General features: G+C 41.0%; 2 protein-coding genes across 2 annotated transcripts; one reads left to right on the forward strand and one right to left on the reverse strand.

The window, feature by feature from the left end:
- Nucleotides 1–49: 49 nt before the first annotated feature.
- On the reverse strand, nt 50–5,072 carry mxd3 (MAX dimerization protein 3). The gene is made up of 6 exons (XM_008281341.1): nt 4,908–5,072; nt 4,148–4,247; nt 3,951–3,980; nt 3,741–3,855; nt 3,398–3,563; nt 50–1,363 (listed from the first exon to the last, which is right to left on the reverse strand). The coding sequence occupies exons 1-6, from the start codon at nt 4,975–4,977 to the stop codon at nt 1,245–1,247; spliced, it is 600 nt and encodes a 199-aa protein (XP_008279563.1). The 5' UTR covers nt 4,978–5,072; the 3' UTR covers nt 50–1,244.
- Nucleotides 5,073–6,612: 1,540 nt separating this feature from the next.
- On the forward strand, nt 6,613–18,428 carry fam193b (family with sequence similarity 193 member B). Its single transcript, XM_008281342.1, has 10 exons — nt 6,613–6,882; nt 8,458–8,736; nt 9,283–9,469; nt 12,809–13,027; nt 13,505–13,916; nt 14,043–14,226; nt 14,359–14,592; nt 15,296–16,355; nt 16,469–16,544; nt 16,673–18,428. The coding sequence occupies exons 1-10, from the start codon at nt 6,724–6,726 to the stop codon at nt 16,767–16,769; spliced, it is 2,907 nt and encodes a 968-aa protein (XP_008279564.1). The 5' UTR covers nt 6,613–6,723; the 3' UTR covers nt 16,770–18,428.
- The last annotated feature ends 97 nt before the right edge of the window (nt 18,429–18,525 follow it).

An 18,525-nucleotide genomic window follows, 5' to 3' on the forward strand; every position in this document is an offset into this window, starting at 1 on the left:
CATAAATCCCTCTCATTTGGGAACAAATAGAAAAGACTGCAAACGGCACTTAAATATAGAAAATATTTATTCATTAAAAAAAAAAAAAAAAGCTTACACCAGTACAAAAATGCTACATAATATTACTGGGCGGAGAGACAAATTAAAAAAATAGAAAAAAAAAAGTAATAAGGCATCTTGCATATACAAAAGTGAAGGAAAAAAGCACCTTCAGTTTTTTTTTTAAATATATAGAAATGAATATGATACTTGTAATACAGCATAAATTGCATAATCATTACAAGTGGACATTGCCTGTCTGACTGGTGAATTTGCTGTAATTAGCATCGTAACTGACAAATGCACAAGCGATGAAGTGTACAGCTCTGACGGCGGACACCTCTAAGAAACACATCAGTTAATATATTAGCAGTGAACAAAACTGACTGTCATTAGACCTGCGCAAGGAGCCCCTTAATGCTTTCAATTTCTCTTAAACACAGGCATCGAAATCCTTGCACGTAAATTACACGCTGAATTGCGCACCAGTACATCAAATTGATATTCGGCAGTGTTACTTAACGGCCAGATATCTTTGTGCAAATATGACCGGTTAGTTATTGTCGTTTTGATACACCCGAAAAATCTTTTTGAGACACAACAAGTGCAACGTGTGGACGTTATGTGCAACAGAATAAGAAGAGCGAAATAAATGACTGAACTTATATAAAAGGACAAAACATAGCACATAATTAATGTTGAAGTGCATGCTAAACATGACATTACTGAAATATGAACTTAGTGCTAAGGAAAAGCTGTATAGAATACAAGACTGAATCAGATTTAAGGCAGAATTCAGTACAGACATACTGTAGTAAAGTTTGGAATTAAAAAAAAAAAAAAAAGCCCTTATTTTGAGTTTACAAAGCCGATAAAGAAGAATGACTGCTCGACACATCATGGCTTATAAAGAAAAAAAAATGCCACTCTAATGTTTGTTGTCGGAAAATATACAGTATATGCGTAATGTAGCGTCCATCCCAGCCCAGTGATTTTAACTGCTATTCAGTGCAAATGGACACGTCTCACTCATAACCAAAGTTTAGCTTGTAGTCCGACAAATGGTAGTCCTTCTGTGACATAAAAAAAAAAAGTAACATTTTCCTCCTTTTTTCTTCCTCCTTTGTTGTTTTTTTTTTGGAATGTTTTCTCCTTCGTCCGTCCACCAGGTGACAATAAACAAGTTACCGTAGGTTTGACTGCTGTCATAGCCAGGCCTTGTCCATGCTGGAGTAACAGTGATCTGCACCGGTGTGTGCAATGCTCAGTCCGTCAGAGTCCACGCAGTCAAACACGATGCTTTCCACGTCAACCTCCACGTCCTCTGCAACAGATCACATCCATTAGCAGAAGGAAATATGAGAAAATTCACATCTGGCATAGGACTTACAAACTAGGGCTGGGTCATAAAAATGAAAAAAAACAAATTAATGTTCAATGCAGGTAACTGTGTAACAATATTATTAATTACGGCAGATACGCAAGACTTCACCGAGGTGTAAATAACTAATTTCCTCAAATGATGAGAGAGCATCACAAGTTAGCAAGAAAAATGTGTCAACTACAAATCAGGACACATGGAGAGCTGTTAGGATGAAGTTTTCTTACAGCCTTCACAGCGACTTAACATATAAAAAGACATATAATCTTTTTTTCTCACTGTCTGACATTAAATGTGACTACGTTTTTCCTGTTTCAGGTCAGTTAGAATTACCAAAATTATTTCTATTTGCTAAACGCCAGAATAATGAGAGAAAATATTTTTGATTTTTTTTTCTTGCTTTCTTCAAAGTCAGAACTTTACATACATTTCCTTAGTATTTGGTAGCTTTGCCTTTAAACTGTATGACATGGATCAAACGTTTTAGGTTTCCTTCCACTAGCTTCTCACAATAGTTTGATATAATTCTGGTCCGTTCCTCCTGGCAGAACTGGTGGAACTGAGTCAGGTTTGTAACACACCTTTTAAGCTCTGCCCTCAAATTTTCTACAGGATTGACATCAGGGCTTTGTGATGGCCACTTCAGAACACTGACTTTGTTGTCCTGAAGCCACTTTGTAACTAATTTAGTGGTCTGCACCCAAGCTTTTACTTCCTGGCTGATGTCTTGAGTTGTTGCTTTGATATTTCCACAGAATGTTCTTCCCTCATGATGCCATCTATTTTGTGAAGTGCATCAGTCCCTCCTGCAGCTAAACACCCCCACAACATGATGCTGCCACCCCCGTGCTTCACAGTTGGGATGCTATTCTCAGGCTTGCAAGCTTCCCCCTTTTTCCTCCAAATGAAACAATGTTTTATGTTGCTATGTAGTAATGTCTTCTTCCTCTCTGAGCAGCCTTTCAGTCCATGTCGGTACAGGACTGGTTCCACTGTGGATAATGACTCTCTTAGCAGCTTCAACAGCATCTTCACAAAGTCTTTTGCTTTTGTTCTGGGGTTGTTACGCACATTACGAAAAAATTCTCTCTCTCATTATCATGGCATTTAGCAAATAGAAATAATTTTGTTAATCCTCACTGACAGGAAAGGTTTAGTTACATTTCATGTCAGACAGTGAGAAAAAAAAGGTTTTGTGTCTTTTTATACAGCATATGTAAACTTCTGGTTCCAACTGTACGTCTTCTTTACTTATTTCAGGATTCATTTCATATCCAATTATTTACTTCACAGGAATATTTACTTATTTATGGATTTATATTGTTTCACTGATGTTCTGCCATTGCTCTTTTTAAGTTTGCACTGTTTAAGGATATTGTAATGTTTTATAAAACACTTTGTAAGGTGCTATAAAAATTAAGTTAATTATTGTTATTATTTTAACACTGGATATAACAGCATTCCTTAGCACACATTATAGCCAATCCAGTTGTTTTTTAATGGCTGAAATAGTTTTAAAGTACCAATTTAACTCAGATTGTACTGTTTTCCACTCTGCAAAACGTGATTGCAAGCCAATGTAATATAGCAAACATCCTATTTGTGAATCTATAACTGCATAAACCATAAAATCCCCACAAAAAGAGACAATAATAAATCAGCTCAAATAAAAGAAATGCTCTAAATTTATGATGGGAAAATATAGATACCATCCAGATAAACATTTTAAAATTTCAAATCAGATAAAGAAGCAGCTTTAACTGATCAAAAATATAACAAAACAGATGCACACTTAAAAATATCACAATGGACTGAGTTGGATAAAAGACCCAGAAATGTTAACTAACAGAACCAGAACCAACAAAATAGCAACTCACACACTAAAGCACTGCTGAGTAAAAGAACATACTTGAGGAAACACTGCTAGTAAATTGAAAGTATATAAAATAAAAGAACAAACACAGAGACGTAACCCACCTCTGTCGGAGTCCGACCTCTCTGAGGACATGGTGGACCCCTGGCTGTCGTTCCTCGACCTCTCGCCTCCTCTCTGCAGCTGCTCCAGCCGGACCCTCAGCTCCCTCTGCTCCCAGCGCAGGCGTCCCTTCACCTGCTCTGCACGCTCGTCCTGCTCCTGCAGCTTCTGAAATGAATCGACAGAGAGGCAAAATCAAAGTGAGCAGCAGCAGCAGCAGCAGCAGACCAAAGCTCAGACACAGCAGAGACCGAAGGCTGAGAGAAGCAAAAAATCACAGGGCTCTGGAGTCTGGTAAAGGCTGTGTTCTTTTTGCTCTGAGCTTGCAGGATTTTGAGGTGGTACCTTTATGTGGAGCTGGGCTCGTCTCAGCAGGTTGAGCGTGGTGTTCCTCATGGAGTCTGACGACAGGGGAACCTGCTTCTTGAGCTGCTCCAGGCAGTGCTTCAGCTGGGCTCGTCTAGGAAACACAAAAAATATGCAACAACTTTAGAAAACTGAAAAACAGCCATTTGCTTTTCATTTTTGCTGATTTTGCAGGAAAATAAGAATCACCTGTTTTTTTCCAGCTCATTGTGAACTGACCTGCAGTTACAGAAAAAGATAATTCAGTTAGAGTTGTATGTGACAATTCTTTGCAGTGACTGTGTGAGTGTTCGGTGTTCAAGTCTAGCAGGGTGCTCTGTCAAAACTGAAACTCAGACTGACAGCCACACCCTCCTGTCAGTTGCCTGTTATGTAAAAATACTCACCTATTGCCACCACCAGATATCTTCTTGTTCTTCTGTTTGCTTCTCTTATCCAACTGACCTGGGCTGAGAGGCAGGACCGAAGCATATCCATGTTCTGCCTCTGTGCAGGAAACACACAGCAGACAAAAGAGTGAAGGGCTGTGCACAAAGGCAGCAGTTGGTAAAGACAAAGTTCTCTAATTGTGCAAAGTGTGAATCCCTGTGCTGTAAATGCATCGCTGTGTGAATCCCTAAGCTGTGAGATGAGATCAGCGTTGCAGTGAAAAGACTGGGACACAAGCTGTCCTGCTGTCATCAGCTGGACGTTTTGTTTTTTGGTTTTGGCGCCATCAAGCTACCGGCTCTCCGCTATTATGAAACCGGTTTTGCAGCCTCTCGGGTAAAAACAGCCAACACCGTGTCTGTGGTGCTCGATCGCTGAATGAAACTTGCAGTATTTGTGTTTGTTTGCAGCCTCACTTTCCTTCACTGTTAGATCCGCTCAGCACCGCCCGGATTCATTTTTTAAACGAGCCCAGATTGGCGCCTTTGAGTACAATGATGCGACCGATATGTAGGTCACTGAGTCAAATGGCACAGATCGCCTAAAATAACCGTCTACCGAGAATCTCGATGGGATGTCAAACCGCGGCACAGTCCCGTGTCTGCGCATTATCCTCTGCATGCACAGTAATCGTGGCTTTCTGGTGCATTTTGTTGTTTCAACAATAACCAACCTACCAACTCCCCTCCAGGCTGACAGTTGTCATTAAACACTCACCTCTTTCTCTTCTCTCCAGAAACTCTGCAGCCCGCAGCAGCACCTGAATGTTGCAAACGTTTCCTTCCATTGTGATTAATTTTTGGTTAAAATGAAACGACCGCAGATTAAAAAGGGGGAAAAGCTACTGTGGTAGAAGCGTCGGCAGCCAGAAGTGGATGGAGCTGAGTCTGTGCTACGTCCTCAATCCACAGACCTCAACACCGGTGCTGCATTCAAGGGCCCAGTGGAAGCTCGGAAATCCCAGTTCACTTCATGGAAATTACTTTTTAACAGGCGTAGTGCCAAAAAAAAATACATAGATAAATACATTTTCCTATTAAATTCATAAATATTGCTTTGAACTAAATTCTGAAATAAATAAGGGAGGCATATTGAAGAAATACAAGTTGTCGAACATAAACCTATTTATTGAATCAATACATTTATTTGTATATCTCTTGCCTCATTTACTTATTTTAGGATTCATTCAATTTGTTTCACAGGAATATATTTATTCATATTATTTCCCTGATGCTCTGTAATTGTCCTTTGAAAAGTTGCACCGATGTTTTTTTGTTCTAATATTTTGTCTAATGTTTTGTGTATTTTGATTTTATTTTTTTATTTTTTTTTACAACACTCTGTATCTCCAGCTTTGAAAGGTTCTATGGACATATTATTATTGCTATTATTATTATTATTATTGTCATTATTATTATTATTATTATTATTATTATTATTATTATTATTATTATTATTATTATATTTTATCATTATTATTACATTTTTTTTGTTACATGGAATAAAACAGCATTCCATCGCATACATTGCCGTCAATCATGTTACATCATGGTACATCATGTTAATTACATTTATGCATCTGTTGGGTGGTTAAAAAAAGAAATAAATCATTTATTCTTCCTACAATTTAGACAGTTCAACTACCTCACAGAACCTACTATTTTGTGTAAAAAAAAATGCATATACTATATTAAAGGCACGTTAAGAAATGACTACTACTTCACTAATGTAAACACTGTTTCAAAAATGTTTGTTTTGCTTTCAGTCCAGTATTAACGCTCCAATTTTAATATTTCCAAAAGCAAGTGAAGGCGTCAGAGACAACGGAAACGTCATTGTAAAGCCTCAACCTCTCCCTCATGCACCCTAATTATTATTATTATTATTATTATTATTATTATTATTATGTGTTAATAGTAATATTAACACTGTACATGAGCTGGTAATTTTTACAAGGTTGTATTGTTACATATTGCATGTGTCATTGTTAACCTTAAATGTGGTAATTCTTACTCTTGCCATCCTCGACGTCTGAAAAACCTGCATCTTTACCTCAACCCAAGCCTTCACAACACCTAATTTTCTCTCTATATGTCTATCTATTCTCTCACATCATTAAATATGGGAAGCAGAATATGATAATATAATATATAATAATATGCTCAACAAATATGTCCAAACTCACTAGCAGTTGTTTGAGTAGCTGGTGTTAACGTGAGGACCAGTTCAAATCGTTTTTTCACATACCGGAGAAAGTGGGAGGGGAGGCCTGCCCTCACTGAATATGGCGGCGCGTGGCTTCACCGCCAGGATACGGTTACAGCTGTGTTCTCCGTATGGCAGTGAAGCCTCTTTGCCAGCAGTATCTTTAACCTTTGAACTCCTGAGTGTGCCAGTCCTCCGCCATATTGACTGTTGTCTTGACTGGAGGAGATAGAGAACATTTTGAGGTCCGAGAAGAAACGAAAGTGTGCTCTTAAAATCATCGAAACTGGTGCAAACTTGGCCAAAGCGTATTATAAACACCGTCGTGATGGCAAGGAAGAAAAGCAAGCAGCAGGGGATCGCCCAGAAGGAGCTTGTGCCTGGACAGCAGACCGTACCGAAGAGCCCAGTCTCTCCCGGCGATGCAGCTGGCGGTGGCGGCGGAGATGCTGGGCTGGATAGGCTGGCCGCCACCAGGGCGAATCAGGTAGCTAGCAGCAAGCCAATCGCTGCCTTTAAAACAGACTAGCTAGCCGCTGTGCTAGCACCACTCTGCTAATCTAAGCATCCTCCATTGTGCTTTTATTTCTTGTGGCGAAACCCTGCAGAGGTGAAGTTGTGTGCATCCGCTGGTTGGTGGGAAGCGATTGTAGTTTTAATGTAGAAGTCGTGAATGTAGAGCTTTACGTCGTTTGATGTGTAATTAAATAAATAATGAGCTCAACTTAGCGAGCAGAATCGTCCCCCCAACAGGCGGCTTTCAGGCAGTGAGGCTAGCGTTGCAGTCCATCTCTCCCACCGGACAGGTGACATTGTGCCTCGGACAGGTCGTCCCATTTCCAGCGTTTACAACTCTTCATCCGCCCAGCTAGCGTTAGCCAGCATGCTAGCCGGGCTATCATCTTCAGCTAGCGTGCTGCAAACGTGCTTGCTGCCTACACTTGATCGCATCCATAGGAACCACTCAGGCAGCAGCGGCTAACCTGCTACTAGCTAATCAGCTAGTTAGTTAGCTAGAAGGGATAACGGGGTAATAATTAGGGGGGCTAACTCTCAGACGTGGTTTGTATTATTCCACTGTGTCACATTACTGACATTTTCAGCCGCACTATACTCTGCTGTAGCAGAATAGCAGGAGCTGATGTCAAAAAGTTTGCGTGCAAGCTGTTAACTTGTCAGCTAATGATGTCTAGCTAAATCGGAGACAGTAACGGACAGTAACGTTGGCTGTCTAAGTTGAGGGTAACCACGACGCTGCACTTGACCTCTCAGCCACCACTTACAACCTGACTGACAGTTGCTTGGACGAATTGATTGCATTACATATCTGTCTGTTTTTGTCACAGCCCTGCACGAAATCTTACTCCTGTGAACGCTGCAGTGTTCCATTTTTATTTAAACTGTAGTGCAGATGTGTTCATTCATCCTTTTAAATAGACCTTTTTGAATTGCACATTGTTTTGCATCACTTTTGTATTAGATTTAGCAAAGTAAACCTTATAAACTGTTTATATGCACGCATGCAATGATTAGCTGTTGTTAGATGACACCTGGAAGTGGCCTGATGACTTTTGGATTACATTCATCAGATGTTTATGTTCCCTATTTCACGTGTCTCTGTTGTTATTATGCTATGTTGTTCCTTTGTGTATGCAGCATCTTTTGCATGTCTGAAGGGGAATTCATCCCCATTTGATCTTCCTCAAGTTTTTCCCTTGTGTTGTCTTGTTAAACTCTTTTTTTATTTCCACCTGGATCAGCTGTTGTAGGACAGAGGGTGTCATATGCGACATATTGCTGAGATTTTTAATGCAAATATGTGCTAATGAGCTCTGTGAATATAGCTTTGACTTGTATCAAAAATCACCTGTTTGATTGCCTGCCATACGCAGTTGGCATTTTTAATCACTGAAGGAAATATTCTAAGACAGTTAACCACTTAGACCCTCGCTTTCTATCGTGGTGCTAATTACCCAACAAAATTATGTGCTACAGATCCCAGTTTAAATGGTAATTACAGTCTCACGCTGAACCCCTTTATGCTCTCTCTCTTTCTACTTAGCCCATGCACACATGCTGCCTTCTGTGCCATCGTGAATTTAAGGACTGGGGAGCAAGCTCTGTGAACGGACTTCCTGGGGGCCATGGGACGAAGCTGGCCGACGCCGTGCCTGCGCTCTCCCAGGCCTTATTGCGGGAGGCGCCAGGGCGTAAGCTTGCTGACGCGGTGCCCTCGCTGTCTCAGTCCCTGCTGGGAGAGGTGCCTCTGTGGATCTGTCAGAGCTGCTGCAAGAGTGTGGAAGAGGAGGAGAGGCGGAGCACACAGGAGCAGCCAACACCGGTAAATAAAGAGGGACTGATTTGGGTCAGATGTCTGGATGCTTTTCACAACTTCTGTTTACTATTTAGTTGAACTATGTTTGCGTCGGCCGCTGAGACTCTGTCAGCTTTAGTCATCGTGTCGAGCGTTTCATTTGCATTACTAAATAAATCCGTCTCTATATATTCTGCTTTTTGCCAAGCAGAGTCATCCCTTACTTTTACTTTCTTAGTTGTTTTTACATAATTACTTTGCATGAATTTTGAAGACTTGCTGTATCATCACACTTAAAGTAGACTGCAGGCAAACATGGTGTTTAAGATGTTTTGTTGATATTTGGCTCAAATGTTAAAAATATTAAACAGACTGAAGAGGGTAGAATTGCTGAACAGTGCAGAGTGCCACATTTAAGATATATTAATGCATCTTTAAAATGTTTTCCCTCGTCGCGTAACACTCTAGTTTGGTGCCACGACTGCCAGAATGTAAGCCTGTGCAGACAGCCGGATGATTAACTAATTGGGTGCTGGGTTTTTTTGCTTTTTTTTTTCCCCTCTTGAAATTCAGGTGCCATTGTCACACTCTTCCTCCTGTAAGTCTCAGAGCTGTGGGAACGGTTACCCGGAGCAAAGTACTGTGGATTGGGACCCGAGTTCCTTCCTGTCAGCCCACAAACTGTCAGGTCTCTGGAACTCGGCCCACACCAACGGAGGGGAACACTGCAACCACAACACTTCGTCGCACTCACAACAAGGTCTGTCAACACGCTGTAAAACCAGATATTTTAAATGACTCTGACGGTAATCGCTGAAAACATCACAAACCTAAATTTTACGCTGTGTTGCGAGTTTCAGTGTTCTTTAATAGACACAGCATTTTTGTTAGAATCAGCGCTTGTTAGCTTTCTTATTAGCAATAAATGTACGAACAAGTTAGAACCAATGGTGCCTTTCTTTCTGAGCTCAGTAATATGGAAGGTGGAATAAAGTTTTGAAGAAACTATTTTTAAGAAATTTCAATGATGATCCCCATTTATATCGTATTAACAAGAAAAGTAAGTGACAGACAACCAAGCACACCCACAGTCACACCTACGGACAATTTAGACTCACCAGTTAACCTCAGCATGTTTTTAGACCTTGTGGGAGGAAGCCGGAGAACCCGGAGAGAACCCACGCTGCACAGGGAGAACATGCAAACTCCACACAGAAAGATCCCGGGTGTCCTCACCGGGACCCGAACCAGTGACCCTCTTGCTGCGAGGCAGCGGTGCTAACCACCGATCCACCTTGCAGCCCATCATTTCAATCAATTACACCAAATTATTCAGAGCCACAGGAAACTACAGAACTAAGCATTTATTACATGCATTAAACTCACTTAATATATTCATAGGTGTGATGCAGAGTGAGAGCATGCATTGTAATTCTTGAACTGTTTTTTTATTAATGCTTTTTTTCCAGATAGAATTGTAGATTTGTGTTTTTTGTTGTACCTGTTTACCCTCACAACTGCACAGCACAAATAATCTTACTGCAGTGTTAAAGATGTAAAAGAACAACTAACAATGGACAAGCAGTTTAATGCTGTGAACTGGACTGTACCATGTGAGTAACAAATGTGCCATGTGTGATGTAAACATAGAAGTTACTGTATTTGGAGAACAAAAGACTTTTTTTTTTCCTCCCCTCAACTCTCTTTTGCTTTCTCGAATTAACAGTTACCCACACACTTAATATAAATAAGGTGCGAAAAGTAGTGGAGATGAATCTCAGCTCTGCAGTGTACAAGCTCTGTCAGGCAGAGCCAAATATATTTATGTAAGGACAACTAACATGCAAAATCACAGGACGCAGCACAAGTGTCGCAGCTTCTATACACTCCAGAAAAGATAAAAAACATCACTCATGTCCTTCTCAACATAGGATCATGGTCACATTTGGCTAAATTAGATATATATTACGGTTGATAAATGAAAACAGAAGCTAATTTCATGACTTTCTTTCGAATTTGAAGAACTTGGGATGTATCAGCACCACGTTTTTCTACTCCTACAACATTACAGATAAGACAAACAGAAAATTGTTTAAAGTCTGCCTCCGTAATCTGTTGTGTAGTAGTACAGTAACACAAAGTAAGTCAGGCGCACCACGTAGCTCGAACATTTTCTAACCATAACAACTTACGGATGTGCCATTAGAGAAGAAATGAATGTGAAAGTGAGACATGTTTGTCTTCTACCTCCAGAAGGCAGGTGTTTACCGATGTGAAGCGAAGCAGACATCTATGATGACTCTGCCTTTGTCTGTTTTCTCCCCGTTTCTTGGCTCTCAGCAAACCACATTGCCGAGTTTACCCGACGCCTAGCTCAGGTTTTGTTTTTAGTTTTGCAAATATTCAAAATGGGTCACGGTGCCAAATTGTATTTAAACAAGCGTAAGTGAAAGTAGTCAAGTGATGCATGTGTGCACTGTGAAGGCGTTCATGCCCATCTTCAGGAGGCAAAGTCACATTTAAAGTGGCATGTTTTGCTTAATTTAATTTACCAAGACAAAAAAAGCAAAAACAAAAAAAGGGGCAGGTGATTATGCTTGAAGTGACATCAAACAAATGTTGGTCTTCAGGTGGACGGAACAGAGCATCTTGGGGTACTTCATTACCACAGCAAATGTTTAAGTGGGCATTAAGTTACAGTGACTTGCATCAACTTCTGCTGACAAGAGTGTGTGATAGCCGGTAAGAGGTACAGTTACTTTTGCCCAACAGGAAACAGCATGGTAAATAATTCAAGTGTTGTAGTTCTCCCTCATTGTCTTTATTTTAATTAGCAGAAATGGATTTTATCCTTCACAGTCAATAAATACAATCCAATGCTGCTGTTTTTCTTATAACAGTAATAAACTAGAAAGCCACTTGGAGCGTGCATCCTGCAGTTTTACCCAAAATGTTTGCATCCATACCAACATTTTATTGGCTTATCCTGTATCCTTGCTTGATCTCTCTATTAAGTTTCATAAGCTTCAGCTCTGTAGTTTTTGCGTAATCTTCAAGGCAAACAAGAGAAACAAATGGCACTGATTACATACTCATGCCTTGGCAGAGGAAAGATCACTGTCCGTGAGCAGGACACGCCTAAACATGCCTCCAAAAAAAACTTTCACAAAACATAGACAATCCAAAAAGTGAGTGTGTAGTAACCAAAGTCTCAGCATCTGGAAATTGTTTTAGTAAAGAGCATTGATCGAAAGCTGTCAAACTCCCCGAGACAAGGGACTTATTTTGTGATATGGACTCAAAAAATAATAATGCTGCAAGCAGCATTGGTCGGGTCCTCGCTCTGTATTGCAACCTCATGCCCGTCTGACCTCCATTTTGACAATTTATTCCCCTTCACTAGACTTTGACCTACTAATAGGCAATTTTCATAGTGTTGCTATCTGCTACCATTTTAGAGATATGTAGCTTTAAGTTCATAGGATGATTTTGTCCTTTTTTTGTTTTGAAAAGCCAATTGTGGACTTCCTGTTTAAGATAGGTTAGGGGTGTCAGCACGAGATTTATGGGAGATATTGAGACAAACGTTTTGGTGTTAGTTTGATCTCTCTATGACATTCCTACTGGCTGCTCGGGCCGTTTTAGTGTGTTTTTTGTGTGCTTAGGGGGCACTAGAGAGCCCATTTTGGACTGCTGGGGGTTATTTTTTTTCGTTTTATCAAATTTTGGGGCGTGTCAGAGGTGCGTGCCAATTTTGGTGAGTTTTTGAGCGTGTTTAGGGGTCTAATTAAGGTTTTCACGTTCGCTCGGCAAATAATAATAAGAAAAAGAAACGATACAGGAACAATAGGGGCAAGGACCCCTTCTTGCTTCAGCTAGAAAGGGTCCTTTCCCTCAGGGTGAGGACCCTAAAAATCTGTAACTATAACATTTTAACCATTAGGTGCCCACAAATACAACAGTAACTACAGTTAGTAGGACAGTCAGTCAACGAAAGTTAAGACTGCCATCTAAAGAAGTCGTTCCCTTTCTTGTTGCAATTGTCATGTTGCTTTAAATCCGCAGTACATTCCTTTTTAAAAGTGTTTTTCATCTGCAGGTGTAACAGCAGGATCAGTCTGTCATGAGAAAAGAGGACTTCATGAAGCGCCTGGGAAATCTGCTAAAACGTCAGGGACCAAAGTGTGTCCCTACAGTCACCCGTCATCCCAGAATTCCAGTGGATCTTCTGCTGGGAACCCTCTGTCTACCTCAGCAGACCTTTGTAAGACCACTCCCAAGCACTTCAAGACCGTGTGCCGTCGACCAACGCCGCCAGGTAATTATTTATTTTCATCTCTTCAGACTCAGTAGTATTGTGTGATGTGACAATAAATCTGAATGCTTCATTTTTCTTCTTTAAAATCTATATAAGGAATAAGAAATCAATATGTATCTGACACATTTTAATGAACACTATCGAGTTGTGTTCAACCTGATTTTCAGTTATTTTAATGTATAATTTTTGTAAAAGTGTCCTTTTACTTGAGCACAAACGTCCCAAAATAAATAAGAAACCAGCAAAACCTTTGTTAATCTGTAGATAAATGGATCCTTTTAGCAAACAGTTAAGACATTAGTAATAATTATATTAGCAGTAATTGGACTTTGGAACAACAGTAATCTGTACAGACACAAAGAATAAAAACTGTCATGATTCAAACTGCTGAACTGAATATGTGGTGATGCACTTTGTCAAGAAATGATTCAGTGTGTGACCTATGAGTGACTTGTATTGATGTTTTCCATTGTCCAGGTGAAGCCTTCCATCCCAGTGACCACCATCAACACACAGACTTGTCGGTACCCCCTAACAGTCCCACCGGCCTGTCGTCCCAGCATTCCTCTCTCCTCCCTCCAAAGCCGAACTCTGGGCAGCATGGCCATGTAACCTCCTCCTGTGGCACTGGTGTGGCCGCCCACGCTCCCTTCTCCCCGCTGGTACCAAACCTCCACGGCCCTACAGCCAAACTCAATTCTCCCAGTCCAGATAGCCCAACATCTGTCCACAAGCCCAGTCCATGCAAAAACTCCCACATTCCCGCTGTGAACACACAACACAGCAAACTGGGCACATCTATAATGGGCTGTAACCACTCGTGTAATGGACACAGTCCGGGAACAGTGGCCAACTCCAATGTAGGCCACTTAACAGCTGGGGCCTGCAGGTTAGTGTTGACGTCTCAACTTTGCTTTTTGAAAATGTGAAACTGAGAAATCACTTCTATGGCAAATACAAATTGTAATACCAATGCATTCTGAGAGGTTCATATCAATTCTTTCTTTTTTTGCAGGGATCAAGCGTGTAAGGGGCACAAAGTGACGAATGGGACATTGTGCCACCCTTCGTCTGAGCTGGAGGAGGGAGAGGATGAGGACAGCAGCTCTGAGAGGAGCTCCTGTGCCTCCTCTTCCACCAACCAGAAGGATGGGAAGTACTGCGATTGCTGCTACTGCGAGTTCTTTGGACACAATGCGGTACTTTGAAACTTTTTGTTGTCGAGTCTTTTGAAGTAGAAGTGCCATTTCCTATTACACACTTGTAAATCATTTTCTAAAAGCTGCTGTGGTGAAAAGATCCCAATATTGCTGTATTTTATTTGGTCACAGCCTCCAGCTGCACCGACTAGCCGAAACTACGCTGAGATCCGAGAGAAACTTCGCTCGCGCCTGACCCGGCGTAAAGAAGAGCTGCCTCAGCGTCAGGATTCAGAACTGACAGTGGCCGGTGCCATTGACAACCGGGACGTGGACGAGCTGCTAGACTTCATAAACAGTTCTGAGCCCAAACCTGTCAACAGTGCCAAGGCTGCCAAAAGGGCTCGACACAAACAGAAGAAGAAGGTGTGGTAACTGTATAAAGCATGTGTGTGTGTTGTTTCCGTTTGTTTTGTCTTTTGTTTGTTTGTTTTTATATTTATTACACAATGCATTAGGTCTTGGAGATTTTGTTTAATATTTTATGGAGAAACACGAGTATAGTTTTGTCAACACCCTTCTTAGTTTTGCATTTTTCACTTTACTAAAGAAGTTGTCATTAGCTAAAGCTCGACGTTGCGAGCAGCTCAACAATAACTAAACATGGTGGTCAAGTTCAGTCAAAAGCAGCAGCAGGAGGAAATCAGATTAGATGGATTAGATGCAAGCATCGATTTCTGTGAATCCCTCGTGGGTTGGGAGGCATTTTGAATTCTGTGTGGGAGGACTGGTAGACTCTGTCCCAAATAACAACAGCATTATAAGTGGTAAAACAAAAATGTAAATTTATTGAATGCCTGTTACTAAGAAATGCCTGTTATACAAGGTTTGATTTTTATGTTTTTAGGAGTACAAGTTAAAATCAAGAACTAAACTTTTGGTACTTTTTGATACTCAGGGCTACAGACATGTTTTGGTCACTATCTAAAATGTTTTCACAATATAGAACAAAACTTTATATATAGTTTAATGTATAGAATTACAGATTTAATATCTAAAAAAATCTTTTTATTTATCTTTTTTGTGTGTCACCTATTTTGCTTTCATATCTGTACCATGTCTGTTGTAGGAAAAAGCTCAACAGGGCACCTTGGGCGCTGCAGGCAGTGACCCCCACTCCAGCTCATCTGAGCCTGTGGACGAGCCCATCCAAGACGGTTCAGAAGCCAGTCGGTTGCTGGACTGGCCTCAGCTGGAACTCGAACGCGTGAACAGTTTTCTCACAAGTCGGCTAGAAGAGATTAAAAACACCATCAAAGACTCAATCCGGGCCTCATTTAGCATGTACGACCTCAATCTGGATGTCAATGACTTCCCAAAGAAGGCAGCCACGTTGGAGGGAAATCATTTACTGTCCCATCTCAACGGTTCCTCTGACTTGCAGCAGATAGACCTTGACCTCTCTCCTCTTTCACTGGGAACCTTTAAAAGCCACCTGGACCTGGTTAACGGATGGGAAGATACGACCGTCGTCTCGTCTCCAAACACCACCACCACTGCGTCAGCAGTAAGTGCTGCTTCAAAGGACATCCAGCGGTTGCACACTACCCCCAGTCTCTCAAAGCTTATAAGAGTTCGTTCCCCAGAAAGATGCACTTCCGCCGGGTCTGACCATTTGCCACAGGTGCCAGCCCAAGCAACGGCTAAATCGAAAGAGGACACCCCCGATCCCAAGAACGCGACAGTCGGGAACGGCGGTGCAAAGTCAAAAAAGAATAAAAAGCAGCAGCAAAAACAGGAGCAGTCTGTGTCGGAGCAGAATTCCAACAAAACAACCAAAGCTGCCTCTGGGAATGAAGCACAGAAAGTCAGCGAGCCTAAAGAAATGGCAGCTAACGGCTCAAAGTCTGGAAACAAACCCCCTCAGCACTCTGTGGACAGCCAGCGAAATGGGCCTAAGAAAGCTGAGGAGAGCAGATCATCCAAACATGCAACAAATGGAGCAAATGGTGGCCCCTTAAGTGCACAAAGGGGGAAAGGTGACTGTGACACACGAGGAGGTCGGTCGGAGCAGGAATCAGAAAGCAAAGCTCACCCCACCATTCCAGCAAACGGGCAGCAACAGCAGCAATCCAAGGGGAAAAACAAGAAGAACAAGAACAAGGGTGAAAAATCCAGCAGTGCTCTTGGTATGAGAGAAAATCTGTATTTACAGCACTCATTAGCACTCACACTCCATACTTATTATTTCTACATTTTTGATCGGTTCATCTGCATTCTAATCTTTATTTTCATTCTTTAGATGATGTATTTCTCCCTAAAGACGTGGATCCAACAGAAATGGATGAGATTGATCGGGAAGTGGAATACTTCAAAAGGTAAGCTCAACACTGCAGTGTTTTCAACACACTTTGTGCCGAACTGTTAGATTTCCATTAACTGCTTCACTGAAACTGGCATCTGTTTACTCTCCTTTTTTCCTTTTGTCTGTCTCTGTTCCCTGTAGGTTTTGCCTCGATTCTGCGAAACAAACGCGCCAGAAGGTAGCAGTGAATTGGTCCAACTTCAGCCTCAAAAAGGTTCCTTCCAATGCAGCTCAATAACTTGGACGAGTGCCAGAGAAAAAAACTTCACACCACAAACTCTTTCAGTAGAGCCCCATTTGGCCTGAGGCCTTCTCTCATTCCCAGTTTTCTTCTCTTCCTTACTAAGCCAAGGGACCCTGGTTCAAAACATACTCTCCATTCAGAAGACTGAAACATAACTTGTGGCTAACAAGCCAGGGATCATTCTCAAGGCCAACTCTACCCTTTGCTATTATTGCAATGTTCACTAAATGAGAGATGCAAAAATGGAAAACAGTCTGTTGAATCAACTGCAGCCATGTGCTTACGTATGTAGTATGTAAACAATTACCTTACATGAAATAAATGTTTTTATCACAAATCTGAGACATTTAACGTTGAATTCCAATCAATTCAATTTGGTGCTCATCATCTCTTATATTCTTTCTGACCCACCAAACCGGTCTCACTAGACGCTGCTGAGACTTCCACTGTATGCACTGAACGAGCACAAGACAATATTTTGACCTATTTAAAGAAAAAACATGCGAGTCCTCTTCTGCAGGGAGCAATGGTGACAACGATTACATTGATTTTACTCCCAAGTGGCCCGTAGTGCAGCTGGTGGTGGTTCATGGTTTTGAATTGGAATATTTGTCTCAAATTCCATGGTGATCAACAAATTATTTAGGAATCTATGAGTTTTTTTTAAAAAAGAAAAGGAAAGAAGAAATGGCTTCACCTATCTGCTGTATGTTGTGGACTTATATTTTTAAAAAAACAAAACGTGAATGTTTGACAGTACATTATACGCTGATAACACACAGTAATAGAGCACTTTTCCCCACAGGATGCATCTTAAAAAACAATCAAGTATCCCCTGCAAAGATGTCCCCATGCATGATGTGTGGGTCAGAAAATCTAAACACTGTCCCCTTACTATATTGGGAAATGTGTCTGTTTCTTCAGTGTCGAACCTCCTTTGGTGTTAGTCTTGAGCAATTATCTCTTATAGTGATACCCAGTATACACTCTTGCCATCTGTAGAAGAAAGTCCTTTACCACAATTTTCTCACTCTTTAGCTCTTATTTTAATCCGTACGTCCCAGCAGTGACAGTTACACCAGTGTGCAATGTTCATTTTGTCGTTGGAACGATGACACCTTGTTTTGACGCAGTTACTTTCAATGCTTGTACATACTGAGTGAATATTTTTGGCCCTTTTGAGCCTTTGTCATGCGTTTCTGAGGGTTGCGTGTGTGTGTGTGAGGTACATTTTCAACCATACTACTCCTTTTCCCTGTACTGTGACCTTGGTGGCACCCCCCACCTCAGCTAACTTATCTGAAGCCTAAGTCTTGATTGTCTTTTGATGACAAATATCCCAGAAGAGACCTTTGGGACACGGGCCTTGGGTTTTTTACACCAGTATCAATGTTTTAGCTGATGGCTTTCATTGAAATGGATGATTTTTTTTCCTGAATCTGTGCTGAGATTTTGTTTTAATATAACATCTCTGATGCTTTCCAGGTTATATTCAGTTAGAGAAGATTATCTTAATGTTTCGAATGTAGATTTATACTATACCAATAATAGCCAAGTGTATGTTGGCTTGTTTCTTTTTTTTAATTCACTTTTGATACTGTGAAAAAATCTTTCGTTCGGAAAGATTAAAAACAATACAGTTTTGACAAAAAATAAGGTGTGGTGTTTTTTATCTTTTTAGTTTGGTATTTAAGATACTGCATCTGCACAACCCACAACGTCAGATTTTGAAATGTTTGGACGCAGCGGC

Source organism: Stegastes partitus, unplaced genomic scaffold, assembly GCF_000690725.1.
Source record: "Stegastes partitus isolate 25-593 unplaced genomic scaffold, Stegastes_partitus-1.0.2 Scaffold230, whole genome shotgun sequence".
Lineage (NCBI taxonomy): Eukaryota > Metazoa > Chordata > Actinopteri > Pomacentridae > Stegastes > Stegastes partitus.

Bases quoted from the DNA above. Each gene is read 5' to 3' on its own strand.
- fam193b (XM_008281342.1), top strand. From the start codon at position 6,724: ATGGCAAGGAAGAAAAGCAAGCAGCAGGGGATCGCCCAGAAGGAGCTT. The intron at 6,883-8,457 runs GTAGCTAGCAGC...CTTTCTACTTAG, and splicing joins CCGCCACCAGGGCGAATCAG to CCCATGCACACATGCTGCCT. The intron at 13,917-14,042 runs GTTAGTGTTGAC...CTTTTTTTGCAG, and splicing joins TTAACAGCTGGGGCCTGCAG to GGATCAAGCGTGTAAGGGGC.
- mxd3 (XM_008281341.1), bottom strand. From the start codon at position 4,977: ATGGAAGGAAACGTTTGCAACATTCAGGTGCTGCTGCGGGCTGCAGAG. The intron at 4,248-4,907 runs GTGAGTGTTTAA...TTTCCTGCACAG, and splicing joins TCTGGAGAGAAGAGAAAGAG to AGGCAGAACATGGATATGCT. The intron at 3,856-3,950 runs GTGATTCTTATT...TGTGTTTCCTAG, and splicing joins AATGAGCTGGAAAAAAACAG to ACGAGCCCAGCTGAAGCACT.